General features: G+C 42.0%; 1 protein-coding gene across 9 annotated transcripts in view; it reads left to right on the forward strand.

Annotated features, from left to right (window-relative positions):
* Positions 1-22,077, forward strand: part of otofa (otoferlin a) — a 461,762-nt gene that overhangs the window by 311,382 nt on the left and 128,303 nt on the right. For all 9 annotated transcript variants that reach the window (XM_072562753.1, XM_072562744.1, XM_072562806.1 and 6 more), the window contains exons 12-19: positions 149-233; positions 742-901; positions 4,902-5,088; positions 6,932-7,118; positions 7,277-7,500; positions 10,521-10,629; positions 12,560-12,743; positions 18,072-18,192. In XM_072562753.1, the coding sequence (XP_072418854.1) occupies positions 149-233; positions 742-901; positions 4,902-5,088; positions 6,932-7,118; positions 7,277-7,500; positions 10,521-10,629; positions 12,560-12,743; positions 18,072-18,192 (1,257 nt within the window). The remainder of the gene's footprint in view (positions 1-148; positions 234-741; positions 902-4,901; positions 5,089-6,931; positions 7,119-7,276; positions 7,501-10,520; positions 10,630-12,559; positions 12,744-18,071; positions 18,193-22,077) is intronic.

Consider the following 22,077-nt stretch of genomic DNA (forward strand, 5'->3'; position numbering starts at 1 on the left):
GGACCCCAAGACATAAGCTTAATATGTTGATTTCCTTTTCCACTATTATTGAAAAAAATGTTGGCTTTTCTTGTTGTTCAAATTATTAGGGCACTTTAGTGCTTGCTAGAATGGTCCATCAAAATGATTTACCTCTAATCTCTTGCAGGTAATCCATTCCAAAAACCTCCTACGAAGTGGGACATTGGTGGGCACCTTCAAACTTGATATAGGAACTATCTATTCACAGCCAGGTAATTACGTACAATTATGTGGAATCTATGGTCCAGAAGCCAGCCAACCTAAACTCTTTCTGAGAATTTATACTGCAAGCAAGTTCCAACACCGGTGCCACAATCCCCCATCCTCTTTTCCCTGGTTTATGTCTACTTTTTTGTTTCATTTGTAAAATCACTTCCCACACCAGAAGTGAATCATTCCGTCAATCAAACAATGGAAAAGAAATTGTTTTATCCATCGCCTTTTATCTTATCTTTGACAGAATATCATTGAGTGTAAATGTAATTCACAAGCATGCATTCCACTCAGTTTATAGAGTACCTGATAATAATTGGATTAATTTGAACAAGGCATTTGTTGTCTGACAAACTAATGGTTTTGCCAGTCACTGACTGTCTCAGCATCTTATTTCATTATATACTTGATAAATACAGTATATTTTAATTGATAGTGACAAACATTTAATCAAATTCAGAATCTCCACTTTTGTAATCTTCCTATATTTTTCACTTATTTTAACAGAACATCAATTCTACCACAAATGGGCCATACTGTCTGACCCTGGGGACATCACTACTGGGGTGAAAGGCTACATAAAGTGTGACATAGCTGTCGTTGGGAAGGGGGATAATATCAAGACACCACACAAGTCTAATGAGACTGATGAAGATGATATAGAAGGGTGAGGAGTTGCATTTACTGAAGAATCTCCGTTATCATATTCAACAGCAGTGAAAATGAAAGGCCTTTTTCATGATGTGCAGTATATATTTTGACTAGAACATCCTCCAATATACTGTGCTCTGATAAATACTTTGTTATATTTGCTCCAATCAAGAAAAAAAATGCTGTTATGCTATAGCCGCATGATTTTTGTTTAGTGACGAAAGAATTGTGTGCATAAAACTAGAGGGAGGCTTCTAATTGGATGATATCATCAGAAATGTAATTATGAAGTAAGCTGACTGGAAGTATTCCGTGACAGGGATAGTTTTGGGGTTGAAATTTTCCAGGGGACCAGGCAAATTGCTTCAAGTGGACAGGGCCTGGGAAATGAATATTCAAGGCTACACGTGCTATCGTAAGGACAGACTGACGGGCAGAGGGGGTGGGGTGGCTATGTTGGTAAGGGAGGATATTCAGTCCCTTGCGCGGGGGGACCTAGAGTCAGGGGATGTAGAGTCAGTGTGGATAGAGCTGAGAAATTCTAAGGGTAAAAAGACCCTCTTGGGAGTTATCTACAGGCCCCCAAACAGTAGTCTGGATGTCGGATGTAAGTTGAATCAGGAGCTGAAATTGGCCTGTAGCAAAGATGTTACTATAGTTGTTATGGGGGATTTTAACATGCAGGTAGACTGGGAGAATCAGGATGGTATCGGGTCTCAAGAAAGAGACTTTGTGGAGTGCCTCAGAGATGGATTCTTAGAGCAGCTGGTGCTGGAGCCGACCAGGGAGAAGGCAATTCTGGATCTGGTATTGTGTAACGAACCAGAATTGGTCAGAGACCTCGAAGTGAAGGAGCCATTGGGAAGTAGTGACCATTATACAATAAGCTTCAATCTGCAATTTGAGAGGGAGAGGGTACAGTCGGAAGTGACAGTACTTCTGTTGAATAAAGGGAACTATGGAGCTATGAGGGAGGAGCTGGCCAAAGTTCAATGGTGCAATACCTTAGCGGGGATGACCGTGGAGGAACAATGATGGATATTTCTGTGTATAATGCAGAAGTTGCAGGATCAGTTCATTCCTAAAAGGAAGAAAGATCCCAAGAGGAGGCATGGGCGGCCGTGGCTGACGAGGGAAGTTAAGGAACATATAAAGTTAAAAGAGAAAAAGTATAACATAGCAAAGATAAGTGGGAAAACTGAGGACTGGGAAGCTTTTAAAGAGCAACAGAGGATTACTAAGAAGGAAATACGCAGAGGAAAAATGAGGTACGAAGGTAAACTGGCCAATACATAAAGGAGGATAGTAAAAGCTTTTTTAGGTATGTCCAAGGCAAAAAAATGGTTAGGACTAAAATTGGGCCCTTGAAGACAGAAGCAGGGGAATATATTACGGGGATCAAAGAAATGGCAGAAGAATTAAATGGGTACTTCAGATCTGTGTTCACTGGGGAAGACACAAGCAATCTCCCTGAGGTAACAGTGGCTGAAGGACCTGAACTTAAGGGAATCTATATTTGCCAGGATTTGGTGTTGGAGAGACTGTTAGGTCTGAAGGTTGATAAGTCCCCAGGGCCTGATGGTCTACATCCCAGGGTACTGAAGGAGGTGGCTCGGGAAATCGTGGATGCGTTGGTGATTATTTTCCAGAGTTCGATAGATTCGGGGTCAGTTCCTGAGGATTGGAGGGTGGCTAATGTTATACCACTTTTCAAGAAAGGTGGGAGAGAGAAAGCAGGAAATTATAGACCAGTTAGTCTGACCTCAGTGGTGGGAAAGATGCTGGAGTCTATTATAAAGGATGAAATTACAGCACATCTGGATAGTAGTAACAGGATAGGACAGAGTCAGCATGGATTTATGAAGGGGAAATCATGCTTGACTAATCTTCTTGAATTTTTTGAGGATGTAACTCTGAAGATAGACGAGGGAGATCCAGTAGATGTAGTGTACTTGGACTTGCAGAAAGATTTTGATAAAGTCCCACACAGGAGGTTGGTGAGTAAAATTAGGGTGCATGGTATTGGGGGCAAAGTACTAGATTGGATAGAAAATTGGTTGGCCGATAGGAAACAAAGGGTAGTGATAAACGGCTCCATTTCGGAATGGCAGGCAGTGACCAGTGGGGTACCGCAGGGATCCGTGCTGGGACCGCAGCTTTTTACAATATATGTTAATGATATAGGAGATGGTATCAGCAATAACATTAGCAAATTTGCTGATGATACAAAGCTGGGTGGCAGGGTGAAATGTGATGAGGATGTTAGGAGATTACAGGGTGACCTGGACAAGTTAGGTGAGTGGGCAGATGCATGGCAGATGCAGTTTAATGTGGATAAATGTATGGTTATCCACTTTGGTGGCAAGAACAGGAAGGCAGATTACTACCTAAATGGAATCAATTTAGGTAAAGGGGCAATACAAAGAGATCTGGGTGTTCTTGTACACTAGTCAATGAAGGTAAGCATGCAGGTACAGCAGGTAATGAAGAAGGCTAATAGCATGCTGGCCTTCATAACAAGAGGAATTGAGTATAGAAGCGAAGAGGTGCTTCTGCAGCTGTACAGGTGAGACCACACCTGGAGTACTGTGTACAGTTCTGGTCTCCAAGAAAGACATTCTGGCTATTGAGGGAGTGCAGTGTAGGTTCACAAGGTCAATTCCTGGAATGGCGGGATTACGTTACACTGAAAGACTGAAGTGACTAGGCTTGTATACCCTTGAGTTTAGAAGACTGAGAGGGGATCTGATTGAGACATATAAGATTATGAAAGGATTGGACACTCTGGAGGCAGGAAACATGTTTCCGCTGATGGGTGAGTGCCGAACCAGAGGACACAGCTTAAAAATATAGGGTAGACCATTTAGGACAGAGATGAGGAGAAACTTCTTCACCCAGAGAGTGGTGGCTGTGTGGAATGCTCTGCCCCAGAGGGCAGTGGAGGCCCAGTCTCTGGATTCATTTAAGAAAGAGTTGGATAGAGCTCTCAAAGATAGTGGAATCAAGGGTTATGGAGATAAGGCAGGAACAGGATACTGATTAGGAATGATCAGCCATGATCATATTGAATGGCGGTGCAGGTTCGAAGGGCTGAATGGCCTACTCCTGCATCTATTGTCTATTGTCTATTGTCTATTGCTTCCCCATTCCCTGATGGACAATCAGTCATAGACTGGCTGCCTTTAAAAACAGTTGCTTTGCAGCAATAATGCAACAGATGATCTTGACAAGCTCTCAGAGAAAGGAAGTTCCTCCCACAAGGATTGCTGATCAATCCAATTGGCTGGCAGCTAAGTGCTCTAAACTGCTGCTGAGCTGTCTCAAGGAGAAGATAGAAAGCAACCAGACTTGTTGGGAAATCCAGGGTTCTTGGTCCAGGAGGGGTTGAGTCCACAGGTGTAAAGTTTTCGGTTCTGGATGCAGAGTGGCCATATCCAAATTGGGAGTAACATCCTGGGGGGATATGCCCCCAATGGGCACAGGACAGCACCCAAAGGATGAATCTCCTTCTTTTCTCTGTGGTAATGTGGTGGGTGCAGGAACCAGTTTTCACAGGCCACTAATTGGGTGGGACATCAGGCAGTGGCCTAGACCCTGTTCTATTTTACATGTCCACGCTGCTTGTAAATGTATTGCCTGGAAGAACCAGGAAATTCCCATTTCCAAAACAAAGCCAGGTCTCTAACTATTGCGATCTTTCCTGTTCTGAGTCTATTCAGTAAACTCATTGTACACAATTTTTGTGAATAAATTTGAAATTGTCTTACAAATACAAATATTTTAATAAATGCTCAGTTCTCTATGAAAAGTAGTATTTGTTACACCCTGTCCTAAATTGTCATCAAGCAGATGATGCAATAGGAGTGAATTGTGCTATCATGCAATATTACACCCCTCATCGGTGATGTTTCTGCCACAAAATGACACATGGCTCTTCACCTTCCCAAGCATTCTTTTTGTGAATATATTTCTCTCAACAGTTTCCAAATGATTATCATCTGACTGTTTATCAACAGGAACCTATTGCTTCCTGAAGGGGTACCCTCAGAGCGGCAGTGGGCAAGGTATTATGTCAAGGTCTACAGAGCAGAGGGGCTTCCAAAGATGAACACCAGCATAATGGCTAACATGAAGAAGGCATTCATTGGAGAAAACAAAGATTTAGTTGATCCCTATGTTCAAGTATCATTTGCAGGACAAAAGGTATAGTGATAAATATTTAAGGCCCATTCTTTTACAAACTGTATGTATGAAAATACATATATGATAGAAATATAATTGTACCTTTAATTGTTTGTCTCATCTATTTTATAATGTTGCCAGTCACTAATCAAAGAATTCCTTTTCTCATCTATTGGTATTAAAACAAAAACTGTACCTTTATGTTATGAAAGCGTCATAACACAAGTGCATTTTAAAAGGGAATGATGACGATACATAACAATTTATTTTGAATGTTAATTCCCATAATTATAAGTAAGTTAACAGCTTAATTAAAGAAATTGATAAAGGAATGATTGATGCACAGTTTTATTGTTAAATGTATCTTGAAGATACATTGAAAAGTGTTTTGTCACCACAATCTGCTGCCATTTTGAGCTGCAAAGAGAATAAAAAGGAATTACTTAAATAAGAGTACATCTTCTGTTCAAACGGAGTGTCAAGCAAGACCTCAGAGCTTCTGCAAAGTCTCTGCAAGGTATTCCATGCCTCAAGGAGTCCCACTGGCAACAGTAATGACAACACTGTTGCCCCAGGAGACCTCTGCTGCCTGACACCATTGAGAGTGGTGTCCCATCAGGGCCAACCACCACCAGGAGTCTCCATCCAGGGCATCACCACTCCCAAGAGCCCAGAATCCGGGTCTATCACCACCAGGAGTCTCCACCCTGGGCAATGCCACTACCAAGAGTCCAGAATCCAGGCCTACCACCACCAGGAGTCTCCACCCTGGACAATGCCACTACCAAGAGTCCAAGATCCAGGCCTACCACCACCAGGAGTCTCCACCCAGGGCATCACCACCCCCAAGAGTCCAGAATACGGGCCTAGCTCCACCAGGAGTCTCCGCCCTGGAAAATGCCACTACAAAGAGTTCTCCTTCCTTTTATTAGTTAGACATACAACTTGTAAATCTAACCAGAACTATTTTAGATTTTCTTTTTACATAAAACCTGTATAACTCAGGAGTTAAAGCAACTCTCCAATTCTCAGAGTTTTGAGTCTCTGGAATTCCTTGCCACAGAGAGCTGTGGGAAGATTCCTTGTATATATCTAAGGCAGTGGATGATAGATTCTTGATCAGCCAGAGGATGAAGGGTTAAGGGGAAAGTGGACGTGAGGAATGTTGGATCAGCCATGATCCTAGTCAATGTTAGACTAGGTTCAAGGGGCCAAATGGTCCGCTCATGTTTCTATTTCTTATGGTTTTATGGACTTTGCAGAGAGGTTTCTGCTGCTTAATTCAAATTACAAAATCCATGGCATTATTTTCAGATGTCATTGGCTTATTACATTGGATACTCTTCAAGTGTCAAACTGTGTCAATTTTTTGCATGTATATTTTGGATATTCTGAAACTTGCAGTATTGAGAATAGGTTTAATCAGAATTCTGCTCTCTTTTCACAGTCAGGATTTGTTGTGTAGGCTGAAGACAACATAGTTTTCTTCTATGTTCTGGACTAGACAAAGCCTTCGATACAGTTCCGATGAGTCATTCACCTACCACACTTGATAGATGCAAATGATGAAATTTTGAAAGCAAAATCAGAACTGGAAATGAACTGTCTCAACAATAAATGTGCCACTTACACTTTCCTTAAATTGTGATGACATTACAGACCTGCCAATTGTTAGTGGAGTGTTAGTCACTGATTTTCAGTTTCTAAATGTGATTTATTTTGACTTAGTTCTGTAAATGGTTGTTCTCACTGATCACAATTGTTATTCAAATCACAGTTAATTACTCGAACAGTAATTAGTTCTGCGCTGTTTTGCCCTAGTAACTCAAACCCACCAATAACCAATTGTCTATTCTTTTGCCAGGGAAAAACGAGTGTCCAAAAAAGCACGTATGAACCAGTATGGAATGAGCAAATCATATTTACTGAAATGTTTCCACCCCTCTGCACACGAATTAAAATCCAGATCCGCGATTGCGACAAAGTGAATGAAGTTGCTATAGGAACGCATTTTGTTGACCTGAGAAAGATTTCAAATGATGGAGACAAAGGTAAACCAGTGCTTTACATCTGACCATTTCTCTTGATTGTCCTGCAACAGAATCCAAAAGGCATGTTCCTGAAATTCTTTACAATCTCCTCCATTAGAATTTGTCAATCTCTTGGACGGTGTTGGACGTATCATTAACATGTGATGTCTCCTTTACAGGGTTCCTGCCCACCTTCGGTCCTTCCTGGGTGAATATGTATGGGTCCACTCGTAACTACACCCTAATGGATGAACATCAGGATTTAAACGAGGGTCTCGGTGAAGGTGTTTCCTTTAGAGCCCGCTTACTCATTTGCATCGGTATGGAAATCTTAGACACAGCCTCCACGGAGATAATGAGCTCCACTGATGTTCAAATGGAGTCAATACAACAGATATCAGATGTAAGTAGTACCATCTCTGGGAACTGAGTGGGGATTTTAAAGTCATCCTATTTTTCCATGCTGAAGAAATCAGTCACAAAATCCCAGGCCATTCGACCCAAGTCCATACTAAACTCTCCAAGCAACATTGCACTCAGACTCACCTACCCCCACTCTATCCCAGTAACCCTGCATTCCCCATGGCTAATCCACCTAACTTACACATCCTTGGACACTATGGGCAATTTCCCATGGCCAGTCCACCTAACCTGCATATTTTTGGACTGTGGGAGGAAGCCCATACAGATTCAGGGGGAAAGTCTGTGTGGAGTTTGCAGTCACATGAGGCTGGAATTGAACCTAGGTCTCTGACTCTGTCAGGCAGCAGTGCTAACCATTGATATTTACCTTGTAAATATTACATTGTCATATACTGCTATAATTGAACCCTGGAAAATACTATCTATTAAACGATTATACATCCCTTCCTAACAGCATTGTGAGCGTATATACGTCCCAAGAATGACAATAGTTCAAGAAGGCAATCATCACCACTTTCTCAAGGGTAATTAGTTGCAAACAAACCGAGTCAGCATTCACCACGTCCTGTGGTGTTTTGTCATATATATAGAAAGATTCTCCCTTTTCTAATTAGTAAAGATGTCACCCCATGTGAAAATAAGACGATTGCCTTCATTGAGACAGTGGAGAAGGATTTGTTCCATATTCCATAGTCTGTCCTTGCTCATACCAAGTCCCATTCACTGACCATTCCTCTGCTCACTGACTGATGTAATTTCCCAGTTGAACAATGGTTGATTTTATAAATTTCAGTCATATTTTCAAACTCTCTCCAAGGATTTTTGCCTTCCCTATCTCTTTAATCTCCTTCAGCATCTCCGATTTTTACTTGTCCCAAACTAGAGGCTATGTCCCTGGCTTTCCAAACACTAAGCCCTGATATTCCATTCCTAAACCTCTCCAATTCTATTTTTGAATATGTTCTTTAAAATCCATGTAGACTCAAAAAACTTTTAATTTAGATTATGGACATATACCTAATATCACCTTAATTGGCTCAGTGTCTAGTTTTGCTTCATAACTCTCCTGTGAAGCACCCTGGGCCTTTTATTATAGTTAAAAACAAATTACTGTGGATGCTGGAATCTGAAACCAAAAAAGAAAATGCTGGAAAATCTCAGCAGCTCTGGCAGCATCTGTAAGGAGAGAAAAGAGCTGACATTTCCAGTCTAACTGACCCTTTGTCAGCTTTTCTCTTTTGCTTTTATTATAGTTGTTTGGTTGTACAAAATTTGAGTATTGTTATAGCTTTTCATCTTGCATTCATCAGGACATTTCACAAGAATCTAGATTAAGTGGTGCTGGAAAAGCACAGCAATTCAGGCAGCATTCGAGGAGCAGGAAAATCAACGTTTCAGGCAAAAGCCATTCATCAGAAATAGAGCACCACTCTAATCTAGAATCTGGTTTCCAGCATCTGCAGTCCTTGTTTTTACCCATTTTTACAAGAATGGCAATTTAATAGTGAAACCAACATGTATGGGAGGAGAATGCTAATTGTTTGGCAAGTGGACTCTGATTGGTAGAGACTTTCAGTAAAATGTGTTTTTAAGAAATATATTTTGTTGTATTGAAAGCCATGCGTAAATACAAGTACTGTCGTTCTTGTTCTTCATATTTACATTAATTATCCCTAAGTGAGCAATTCTGGCAAATGCTGTGGGAGATATGGGTTAAATCCCACCCCAGCAGCTGAGGGCATTTGTATTCAGTTAATAAAGCTGGGCTATAAAACTAGATTCAGTACCAGTGACTGTGAAACCATTGTTATTGTGGGGAATGCTCACTGTTCACTAACATTCTTCCCTTCCCTCAGAGAAAGGAATCTGTCGACCTGACACTGTCTGGCCTAACCCTAACTCCAAAGTCACAGCTGTACAGTTAACTCTTACTGCCCTCTGACATGGCCCTAACAAGCCATTCACTTCAATGGTACTTAGGGATAGAGAGAAAATGCTAAGCTCATTGGTGATGCTCATATCCCTCAAAGAATACATTTTTTAAAATAGTAGCATCATCAAAAAGAGTTCCTACCATTGTGCTTATTCCGCAGCTTAACATAAGTGGGTAAGTATTAATCTAGTTGTGAAAACATCTTTCCAATGCAACCAACAGTGCTCTAAATTTGGCTTCAGTGTTTTTCTCAAAGTGGTTCACAGTTATCATTCCCAGATGAATGACAAGTTCTCTCCATAATAGACTATTGTGTTTGCAATTTGCGTCCTTACATCTGAGGGCTGAAGATACATAGCAGCCATTTGTTACTAAAAGGTTAGAGACACATAAAAGGAGTTATATTCAAATTGTTCATTATGAAAACCTAATGTAAGTACCCCAGGAAAAGCTGCTAATCTTATTGTGAACACTTTATGAAATGATGTGCTAGGTAAATAGTCAAATACGGACAAATTGAGAAACTTCATTCTGGATTAGTGGTGCTGGAAGAGCACAGCAGTTCAGGCAGCATCTGAGGAGCAGTAAAATCAACGTTTCGGGCAAAAGCCCTTCATCAGGAATAAAGGCAGAGAGCCTGAAGGGTGGAGAGATAAGTGAGAGGAGGGTGGTTGAGAAACTTGTTGACACCAGTTAGAGCCTTGCTAACCACACCGACCCGAGGTCCCCTGACAGACTCTCTGAGGTTCAGACATCTCACCTTGAAGGTGTATAATGGAGGGGTGTCTGTGTCCCACTATTCGGCACATTTGCTCAGATTTCAGAAACTGTTTGACAAAAACAGAAATTGCCGGAAAAGCTCAGCAGGTCTGGCAGCATCTGTGGAGAGAATTCAGAGGTAATGTTTCGGGTTCAGTGACCCTTCCTCAGGACACTTCCCTCCTTCAGAAAGTATCAGTTTTGTCAGATTAGTCAGTTTTACATTTACCTGAAAAACCCAAATCGAATACTTTGCAAGGCAATATAACTCCTAAATAGTGTTACCATGTTTTAATTTTTAATCTCAGCTTGCTACAGGGAAGTTGGAAGAGTTCTTTCTCTTTGGCGCCTTCCTGGAATCAACAATGCTTGACAGGAGAATTGGAGATAAACCAGTCAATTTTGAAGTTACGATCGGTGAGTGTGGTGTAAGTAATCCACTGCAGAGTGGAAAATAGTTTATGTGGTATTGTGGATCTCTGATTTCAGTTGGTTAAAATTAGTGGATGAAACATCCACTGTACAATGAGCAATTTCACACTCACAGCATGCATTATACGTTCCGAAGTCAAAAATTTATTCTGACGCTTTAAAGTGAACGTCACTTTTACAGAGTTGTTCTGGTGCAGAGGAAGGCCGTTCAGTTCATTGTTCCTGCATCGGAAAGTATTTGCAGCATACCCCAGGGTCACAGAAACATAATTATGATTCATTCGGGCCACACTCTGGTTTGCAAAGGAAACCAGAAATAATCCAGTTTTTTTGGAAACCAAATTTCTGAGCAGATGGAAACTATGGCTCAATCTGCTCATGATACCTGAAGCAAGTACTGAGACATTCTACACTACCATGTCTCAGGACCCCGAGGAAGTGCCAACCTGCCACATACACCGTGTTTCCCCAGATATCTGAACTCCAGTAGGTAGAATCTGCTGCCTGGACCTGTTTCTAACATTGACCTCCGTGTGGAGAACTTGGGCTTGCTGCATTTAGCCCACCTTCCTGCCATTTCTAATCTCAGGGTAATAATTAAACAGAAAAATAGAAAAACAAACACAACCCCATCCCACATTAATCAGCCTCATCTTCCATTCTCCCACCCCTAACCACACTGCACCCTGACCGTATGTTCGCCCCCATCAGGGTCTCCTCCCGATGATGCTGAATCTCTCCCCTTATCATTGGAAATGTTCACTCCCCTCAACCTATCCCAACAACTTTTGAACTCTGCCTCAGAAGCCTGTGGGGGTGGGGACATTAAATATTTTTAAGGCGGAGATAAATACGTTCTTGCTGGGCAACAAAGTCTAAAGTTTTGGGATTTGGTGGGGAATGGGGACTTCAAAACAGACCCTGCTGTCAATGTCTGAGTTGTACTCAGTCCTGTTCACCCCTATGCTCACTAACCTATGGTGACTCCTGTTCAAGGAATGCATTGATTTTTAAATTCTCCTTCATGGTTTCAAATCCCTCCACTGTCTTGCACCTCCCTATCTCCATAGCCTCCTCCACCCCCCACAACCCCCCGAAATACCTGTCCCACTCTAATTCCAGTGTCTTGTGTATTTCCAATTATAACTCCTGCATCAATGGTTGTGTGTTCATGTGCTAGGACTAAAGCTCTGGAATTTGTTCCTTACATCATGGAGGTCTATATAATACTGTCCTTCTTTAAGATCTTTCTTAAAACAGTCCTCTTTAGCTAAGCATTTGGTCATTTGAATCTCTCCTTATGTGACTCAGAGTCACAGAGCCACAGAATCATACAGCATGGACGCAGACTCGTTGATCCAAGCAGTGCATGCCCATCATAATCCAAAGCTAAACTACTCCCACCTGCCTGCTCCTGCCTCCAAACATTTTCTATTCACTTATCCATCTAAATGTCTTTTAAACCCTGTTTTAATGTTTCTACATGCACCACTTCCTCATTCCACACATGGACCACCCTCTGTGTAAAAAACGTTGCCTCTTATGTCTTTTGTAAATCGCTCTCCTTTCACCTTAAAAATGTGTCCCCGGTCTTGAAAGTCCCCATCTTAGGGAAAAGACAATTACCATGAACTCTATCCATACTCTCATTATTTTGTAAATTTCTATCAGGTCACCTCTCATCTTTCTACACTCTAGTGAAAGAAGTCCCAGCCTATCTGCCTTTCTTTATAACTCAAACCTTCCATAGCTAGCAACATTCTGCTAAACCTGACTCAGTACAATACCTAATTTCACAATGCATCAATGAACCAGAGGAGCTTTCATTACAGCTAATCACTATGAGTTATCGTTGTCATCTTAAGTTTCCCTTTCATCTGAGGCAAAGAAATATGATCACTCTGCTTCTCTCCAGGTAACTATGGGAACCAAATTGATGGAATAAGCAAGCCAGCTGTTCGCAAGAGAAAAGGGGGAGGGGACACTGACGAGGAGGAGTCCGAACTTCTCCAAAATTCAAGTGAAGATGAAGTCGATGATGATGGCGACCTGCAACCCATCTCCTGCACTCCACCAATGAAACCGGTTATAACTGACAGGTCTGTGCTCTTTATGTAATGAGTCAGTATTCAACTATTTGCTCCAGCATTCATTCACATAGAGAATCTCACAGACCAAATGCCCAGAGTGTTACTCAGATGTGGCTTTCTCTCTCTCCACTACCCTCTGCTGGCGCAATAAAGCTATGAACAAGCACAACTGAGAAGGATTTGTACTCACTGGCTTCTGAATAGCAACTAAATCTTAATGTTAGAAGAAAGTTAAGATGAGAATTTGACTTCATATTGTTCAATTGTACTGGGTGAGAAATACGACCAGCACAGAATGACTAGTCTTTCAAACCGTGTTCCAGGATTTTACCAAAATACAGTCCACAGTTCTAGCTCAAAAGTTCGCACACTGCTCAGCTTTTTGTAGCTGAAACTATTTATGCAAAACTGAGAATGTCACTGACCTAGGGGCCCTCTTGTGGCTCACTTGCAACATCCCAGGAGGTATGAGTTCAAATCTCACTTGCTCCAGAAGTGTGTAATAACATCTCTCTGAATAGACCGATAATAAAATTAGGTTAGTTTTTTTAAAATGTCACCAATCTATTAAATTATTGATCCACAAATAGAAATGTTTTTCTATATGACATTTCTCATGATTTGACGTAAGAAACGTTATGGCTGTATCAGTGTAAGAGCAATATAATTTAATTGGATTGAATAAAAGTTTCCAATACTCTGAGACTTTTCCAGAATCTCTTCCAGAATCTCCAGATTCCTGGAAGATTACAATCAGTGCATCCACTGTGTCTGCAGCTCCTTCCCTTAATAGCCAGGTGTATATCCCATCAGATCCAGGGCAATTATCAGTCTTTAGCCCCATTTGTTTCTCTACCAATTTTTCTCCAGTGATATTTATTTTCCTCTGTTTGCCCCTTGATCATTTGAAATGCTACTGATATCATTTCCTGTGAACAAAGTCAGAAGTCACACGACACCAGGTTATAGTCTAACTGGTTTATTTGGAAGTACAAGTTTTCGGAGCACTGCTCCTTCATCAGGTGAAGTCATGAAAACCTGTGATTTCAAATAAACCTGTTGGACTATAACCTGGTGTCATGTGACTTCTGATGCTGTCCACCCCCAGTCTAACACCGGCACCTTCACAGTGAGGCATCTTCTGTGAAGGCTGATGCAAAGTATTTATCAGCTCCTCTGCCAATGCCCGGTTCCCCCATTATTATTTCCCCAGCCTCATTCTCTAAATAGCTTGTGTTCACGGTGGCTTCTGTTTTACTTATAAATCTAATAAGGTCAAATTTTATTTTCTCCCCCTTTATTTTTTATTTGCTTTTTATGGTTTTTAAAATTTCCACAAACCTCAAACATACTCTCACCTTTGCCACGTCCTTTCTTTCAATTTGATGCAATCAGTTAGCTTTCCTAGTTGACTATGGCTGTCTAATCCCCTTCCTCAAATCCTTCTTCCTCCTCTTATTAACATTTACCTGTATCCCAACATTCAGTAAATATTTGGCTATTTTATTTTATTCTGACCGAAGTTGATAACCTTACAGTGTGCTATGCTGTATTCCACATTCCTGCCCATTCATTCACCTGCAACAATGCAGCCTGTTTTTATCCCTCTGTTGCTTCTCTGTTCCCTCTTCACTGCTTATTTATTTATATAATCAACAAAGTTCAGTAAAATAAGCAATTTCAGAGTTTAACAGTACCAACACTGGTGATTCACATCAAAATTAAATTTCAAGTATCCCAGTCCATGAAAGAATATCCAGTCCTGTGCCCTGTTATGTTATTTCTCATGTCAGAGTGGTGATATGACTTTAAGGGATATAAGACCATAATGGTATAGGATCAGAATTAGGCATTTGACTGATATGATTCTCAGCCCTGTCCTCCTCCCTCCTCTCCGTAACCTTTGATCCCCTTACTAATCAAGACGCTATCTATCTCTGCTTTACAGACATTCACTGACTTGGCCTCCATAGCCCTCTGCAGCAATGAGTTCCACAGATTAACCACCCTCTTGCTGAAGAAATTCTTCCTCATCTCAGTTCCATAGAGTCATCTCTTCTGAGGCTGTGTGTTCTTATCCTAGTCTGTCCTACTACTGGATACATCTTCTCCATGTCCACTCTATCCAGGCCTGTCAGTATCCAATAAACTTTGATCAGATTCCCCTCATCTGTCTAAACTCCAACGAGTGCAGACCCAGAATCCTTTCCAGCTCATCATATGACAATAGTAGTCATGATTCGGAGATGCCGGTATTGGACTGGGGTGTACAAAGTTAAAAATCACACAACACCAGGTTATCTGATTGTAACATGTGTTACGATCGAGCCCTCCACAATCACCTGATGAAGGAGCGTCGCTCCAAAAGCTAGTGTGCTTCCAATTAAACCTGTTGGACTATAACCTGGTGTTGTGTGATTTTTAACATCATATGACAAGCCCTTCATTCCAAGGATCATTCTTGTAAACTTCCTCTGGACCCCCTCCACTGCCAGCATGTCTTTCCTTAGTTATGAGACCCATAATTGCTCACAATGTTCCAAATGTGGTCTGAACAGAGCCTTACACAGCCTTCGCCGTACATCTCTGCTCTTATATTTTAGCCCTCTTGAAATGAATGTTAATTTTTTAAAAACTTTATTGATTTCTGTGGGCTGCATGTGTCACTGGCTGGGTCCAGCATTTATTGCCTATCCCTAGTTGCCCCCTTGGGAAGATGGTGGTGAGCTGCCTTCTTGAACCGCTGCAGTCTACCTGCTGTGGGTTGACCATTAGTGAGGGAATTCCAGGATTTTGACTCAGCCACACTGAAGGAGAGGCAATATATTTTCAAGTCAGGATGGTGAGTGACTTGGAGGGGAATTGAAGGTGGTGGTGTTCCTATGTATTTGCTGCACTTGTCCTTCTAGATGGATGTAGTCATGGGATTGGAAGGTGCTATCCAAGGGTCTTTGGTGAATTTCTGCAGTGCAGCTTGTAGATAGCACACACTGCTGTTATTAAGCATTGGTGGTGGAGGGAGTGGATGCTTGTGGATGTATCTGCTGCTTTGTCCTGGATGGTGTAAAGCTTCTTGAGTGTTGTGGGGGCAGCACTGATCCAGGCAAGTGGGGAGGACTCCATCACACTCCTGACTTGTGCCTTGGAGATGGGGGACAGACTTTGGGGAGTCAGGTGGTGTGTCACTCACCACAGTATTCCTAGCTTCTGACCTGTTCTTGTAGCCATTGTGTTTATGTGCTGAATCCAGTTGAGCTTCTGATCAGTGATAACTCTCAAGATATTGACAGTGTGGGATGCAATGATGACAACTCCGGTGAATGCCAAGGGGTGGTGGTTAGATTGTCCCTTATTGATGATGTTGAGAGTGTGGTGCTGGGAAAGCACAACAGGTCAGGCAGCATCCAAGGAGCAGGAGACTTGCTGTTTTGGGCAAAAGCCCTTCATCAGGAATGATGCTGTGAGCCGAGGGGGTGGAGAGATAAATGGGAGGAGGGGTTGGGGCTGGGGAGAAGGTAGCTGAGCATGTGATAGGTTGGTGGAGGTGGGGGTAATGGTGAAAACGTGAGAGAGGAGTGTGGAGTGGATAGGTGGGAAGGAATATGGACAGGTAAGACAATTCAAGAGGACTGACCTCCATCAACCATGACCATCTTCCTATGTGTCAGGTATGACTCCAACCACTGGAGAGTTTGCCCCCAGATTCCCATTGATTCCAGTTTTGCATGGGCTCCTAGATGCTACACTTGGTTCAATGCAGCCTTGATGCCAAGGGCTGTCACTCTCCCCTCCCCTCTGGAATCCAGCTCTTTTGTCCATGTTTGAACCAAGGCTGTAATGAGGTCAGGAGCTGAGGGGCCCTGGCAGAACCCAAACTGGGCATCAATGAGAGATTATTGCTGAGCAGGTGCTGCATGATAGCACGGTTGATGACCCCTTCCATCACTTTACTGACGATCAAGAGCAGAATGATGAGACAGTAATTGGCTGGGTTGTATTTGTCCTGCTTTTTTTTATGTAAAAACATAGTTTGGACAATTTTTCACATTGGTGGGTAGATGCCAGTGTTGTAACTGCACTGGAACAGCTTGACTAGGGGAGCTGTAAGTTCTGGAGCACAAATTTTCAATACTATTGCCGGAATGTTGTACTTACCTTCCTAACTGCCAACTGAACCACTTGTTAACTTTAAGAGAATCCTGAACTAAGACTCCCAAGTCCTTTTAAGCCTCAGATTTCTTCCCCCATTTAGAAAGTAGACTATTAATTTTCTCTGTTCTTCCTACCAAAGTGCATAACCTTGCACTTTCCCATGTTATATTCCATCTGCCGTTTCTTTGCCTACTCTCCTAGCCTGTCCAAGTCCTTCTGCAGCCTCCTCACTTCCTCAACACTACCTGACCCTCCATCTATCTCTGTGTCAGCTTCAAACCTACAAACAATGGTTTCAGTTCCTTCACCCAGACCATTATTGTATGATGTGAATATTGTGATCCTCTGAGGAACTCTACTCCCAAGCTGCCATTCTGAGAATGATCCCTTTATCCCCACTCTCTGCCTTCTGCCAGTCAGGCAATCCTCTCTCCATACCAGTACCTTGCCCCTTACACCATGGGCTCTTATCTTATTTCACAGCCTCCTGTGTAGCACCTTGTCAAAGGCCTTCTGGAAATCTGAATCGATCACATCAACAAATAGACATACTCATGATGCCATCACTGTATCATGGCATGTGACCTCATGGTATAAAGCTTTCCATCTCCATCATATTGAGTTCTGTCCTCTTGCAGCCTGGCATGTTGAGGGGAACATACCACAGTACATCTGGATCATTCAGCTTGAGCCCAGCCATGCAAGTGCCTGTGATTAAAATGAACAAATGTAGCTATCAGACTGTGTAATAACAGTTTGTTGCATTCTTCATTACTGCATGATCTGTGTCTTGTCCTTGTGTTATGAGCCACCTTCAGTGTGACAGCATGACAGTAACAGAACATAAGAATATTATATCATTCTCACATCATAGTGGTAGATTATGTCACGGAGCCATGTCGTTATGGTGCCAATCAGACAGCAACCAATACAGGGTACAATACTGGAGATACTGAGGGTACAATGCCACTTGTCCAAGTGTTTTGTCAGTTATTTTTAATACAAAATAAAATGGTTCAGCCTGTGGAAGTAAACCTGCTCTAAGCACAGTGAATAATATTGCTGAAGATGTGAATGATGGTCTTAGTTTTGTGTAATTGGAAGTACGTTTCAATTGTGAATGGTGCAGAAGAAAGCAGTATCCATTATAGTAAAGATCTGTTGATTTGACTTCTTTATTTTCAGAAACTACTTTCACTTGCCATACTTTGAAAAGAAGCCATGCACCTACATCAAAAGCTGGTGGCAAGACCAGCGAAGACGTCTCTACAATGCAAACATCATGGACAAAATTGCAGACAAGCTGGTTAGCATTCCAATATCATTTTGTTTTCTCCTCAGGGGCTTGATCTGAAAACAGTCACACATGGTCTGGTATTTGCCAGATGAGTGATCCAGTAATTGGTTGTGGTTTATGACCTAATTCACAGATAGTGAGTCAAATGGCATCTTTCTGTGCCATATATCATTCTGATCCACTGTTCATCAAAATATTTGTAGGGTGAAATGTTTAAAAATACTGCTGGCAAAAGATGAAGATGGAGCATGGTGCCAACTACTTTATGTACAAAGAGTGGATCTGATTCGTTTGATAATAGGCCATCTCAGCTTTTAGTCTCATAGACTCAGAGACAGTTACAGCACACACGGAGGCTATTTGGCCCATAGTGTCCACACCGAGTGACAAAGATCTGGTTACACTAATCTCATTTTCTGCTGTTGGCCCATAGCCCTGGAGATCATGGCAATGTGTGAAAATCTAAATCCTGCTTGAATGCTGCAGGAGTTTGAGTCTCCTTCATCCTACGAGTGAAAACATTTTCTCCTCCACTCTGCTTTTAGCCTTCTACCCCATACTAATCTATGACCACAGATATTAATCCCTCTACTAACAGAGAAAATGCTGCCTTACACACCCTGTCTCTACCTACATAACCTTACACATCTCTATAAGGTCCCATCGCAACCTTCACTGCTTCAAAGAAAGTAGTTGCAGCCTTTCCAATCTTTCCTCAGAGCTCAGAATTTCAGGCCAGGCAGTAATCCTGGTGAATCTCCTCTCCACCCCTTCCAGTGTAATCACATCCTTCCTACAGTGTGGTGACTGGAACTGTCATAGTAATCCATTCATCACCTAACCATAGCTTTATACAATTCCAGCATAATCTCCTGCCTTTGGTATTCTGTGCCTCAACTATTAAAGGCAGGTACCCATTATCCCATCTTAGCTACTTTATCTATCTGCTCAGCTACCTTCAGAGATCCACAGGAAGTCACAGCAATGTTCCTCTGATCTTCAGTACTATCCAAGGACCTACCATTTATTGTGTATTTCCTTTCCTTGTTAGTCCTCCTCATGTGTACTTTTCCATGTTGAATTCCATTTGCTTTGCTTTGCCCACCTAATCAATCCATCAATATCCTCCTACAGTTTCTAACTATCCTCCTCATCATTTACCATCTGGCCTATTTTTGTGTCATCCACAAACTTTTTGTACATAGCCCCAAGTTTACATCCAAATCATTAACATACATCACAAACAGCAAGGGCCCCAGTTCCAAACTCTCCAGAATCCTGCAGGCTTCCAGTCAGAGAAACCTTACTTTAATATCGCCCTCTGTTTCCTGCCTCTCAGTCAGTTTTGGATCCACAATGTCACTTTGTCTTAGTCCCATGGGCTCTTCCTTCCTTGAGCATTCTGCCTTTGGGGATCTAATCAAACGCCTTGCTAAAGTGCACCGAGATCACTTCAAATGTATTACCCTTGTCAACAATTCTGGTTACATAGAGGTCTACAGCATAGGACCAGACTCTTTGGGCCAACTCATCCATTCTTCAAAAAAATTCAACCAAATTTGTCAAACACAGCTTTACCTTAACAAATCTATGTTAACTATCTCTGATTGTCTCTCCAAGTGCAGGTATATTCTGTCCCTCAGAATTCTTTCCAATAATTTCCCCACCACTGAGGTTAGATTGACTGGCCTATAGCTTCTTGGTCTAACACTTGCTGATTATTTTAATAAGGAGATGACATTAGCAGTCCTCCAGGCCAGCAGATTTCTCCACTCCACTGCTAAACCAGCCAGTACATCCTCTCTTTCTCTTTCTCTTTCTCTTTTTCTCTCTCTGTCTTTCTTTCTCCTTTTGCCCTTTCTCTTTTCTCTCTCTCTCCTACCCTCTCTTACCCTCTTTCTCTCTCTTTTCTCTCTCTTTCTCATTCTCTCTCTTTCTCTCTCTTTCTTCTCTCTCTGTCTCAGTCTCTCTCACGCTCCTTCTCTCTTCTATGGTGCATAAGGAATCTAGTCTTTCCCTACATATTCTCTTGCTCTTTACTTACTTACAACTCCTTTTAGATTTCCTTTAACGCTACTTGCCGATATTTTCTCATGCACTGTCTTAGCTTCTCTAATTTCCTTTTTAAGATCCTTCCTGCACTATTTATGCTCCTTTAGGGACACTGTCATATTGAGTCCTCAATATCTTCCACAAGCTTCTCTTTTTTTTCTTAAACTTAGCCTTTATATCTCTCAATATTTGGGGTTATCCAGTCTTGGTCCCACATTTTGCCTTTAAAGGAACATATAGACTTTGTACTCTCCTTCCTCAAGTGCCTCCTACTGTCCTGACACAGTTTTATCTGCAAATAGCTGCTTCCAGTTCACATGGGCCAAATCTTGTCTTATCTTAGAAAAATTAGTCTTTCCCCAGTTTAGAACATTTATTCCTGGCCTCCTCTTATCCTTACTAGAATTATCCTTCTAACTGAGTGATGGTTACTATCTCCAAAATGCCCCCATACTGATACATGTTTCATCTGCTGAGGCTCCTTTCAGAATATCAGCCCCAGTACATGCTGGCTAAAATGTTCTCCTGGATGCAATTAAGGAAGTTTGTTCACTCCCTACCTTGCAGACTAAAACAATCCCAGTTGAGATTGTATCATCAAAATCCTTGAACATTACTGCCTTATTATTCTTACAATTCTCTGAAGTTTGATGACATGTTTTTCCTCTCTCTCTCTCTCTCTCTCTCTCTTGCTCTCTGTTTGTTTGGGGACCTATAATACACATAAACAGTGTGCTTGTTCCATTGTCTCTTATTTACCTTCCCTTACGGCATCTTTTAGCGATCCTTCCAAAGTAGCATCCCTTCTCATGACTGTTTTTGCAACACCGCCTCTTCTATGTCCCTCTATGTTTCAGCTGAATTCTCCATAACCATATTCCTCAAGCTCCATATTCCATCCAGCCTTCTAAACTCACTTTCTAATCTCGGTGATGTTTCCTCGGCTCTCCAATAGAACCTACCAGTGTTTCAACTTTGAACACCAGCTCAGCTTCCCTCCCCTTGACCATTTACCCTGCCAATCTAGTTTAGATGTCCAATTTGAACAGATCCTTCCTGCCCAGAAATGGTCCTAGTGCCTCAGGAATCTAAAGGCTCTCCCTCTTGCACCAACGCTGCAGCCACTATGCCATTGAGCTGTTCCCATCCTCAGTACTGCATACCTTCAGGAGTAATCTGGAGATTGCTACCTTTTGAAGTCTTTCCTGCCTAACTCCCTGAAGTCTGGTTGCAGGATCTCATTTCTCTTTCTGCCTTCATCATTGGTACCAACATGGACCACAATCTGTGGCTATTCACCCTCCCCATTCAGAATGCCCTGCAGTCATGTCATGACATTCTTGACCAAGGCAACAAACAATCCTGGAGTCACATCAATAGCCACAAAAACTCCTGCCTACTGCCCTCACTAACAAATCCCCTACCACCAATGGCCATTCACATTTCTTCCTCCCCATTTGAACCACCCACAATGTTCTGGCTCTGCCAGGGAACAGTCACTCTCACCATTTTCAAAAACTGAGAAATGACTTTCAAGGAAGGTACACTCAGGAGAATTCCTTTAATCTCTGCCTGGTACCCTGGTCTAGTTGGACTATAACCTGGTGCTGTGTGACTTCTGACTTTGTTCATCCCAGTCAGATTCCGGCACCTCCACATCGTGACTCTCTGCATACTGTAATTTTTTGCTTTCATTTGCATTTTTATTTGAGAAAAGTAAGTGAATGGTAGATACAGCCAGTGACGACACCGTGTGTAATACCTCAGGTGTATTCAAATCACTCCTGCAGCATGTGTGCACTGAGAGTTTTGGCCAGCTGTAGCGATTTGGAACATGCAGTT

The sequence above is a fragment of the Chiloscyllium punctatum genome, chromosome 3, assembly GCF_047496795.1.
Source record: "Chiloscyllium punctatum isolate Juve2018m chromosome 3, sChiPun1.3, whole genome shotgun sequence".
NCBI classification, from domain to species: domain Eukaryota; kingdom Metazoa; phylum Chordata; class Chondrichthyes; order Orectolobiformes; family Hemiscylliidae; genus Chiloscyllium; species Chiloscyllium punctatum.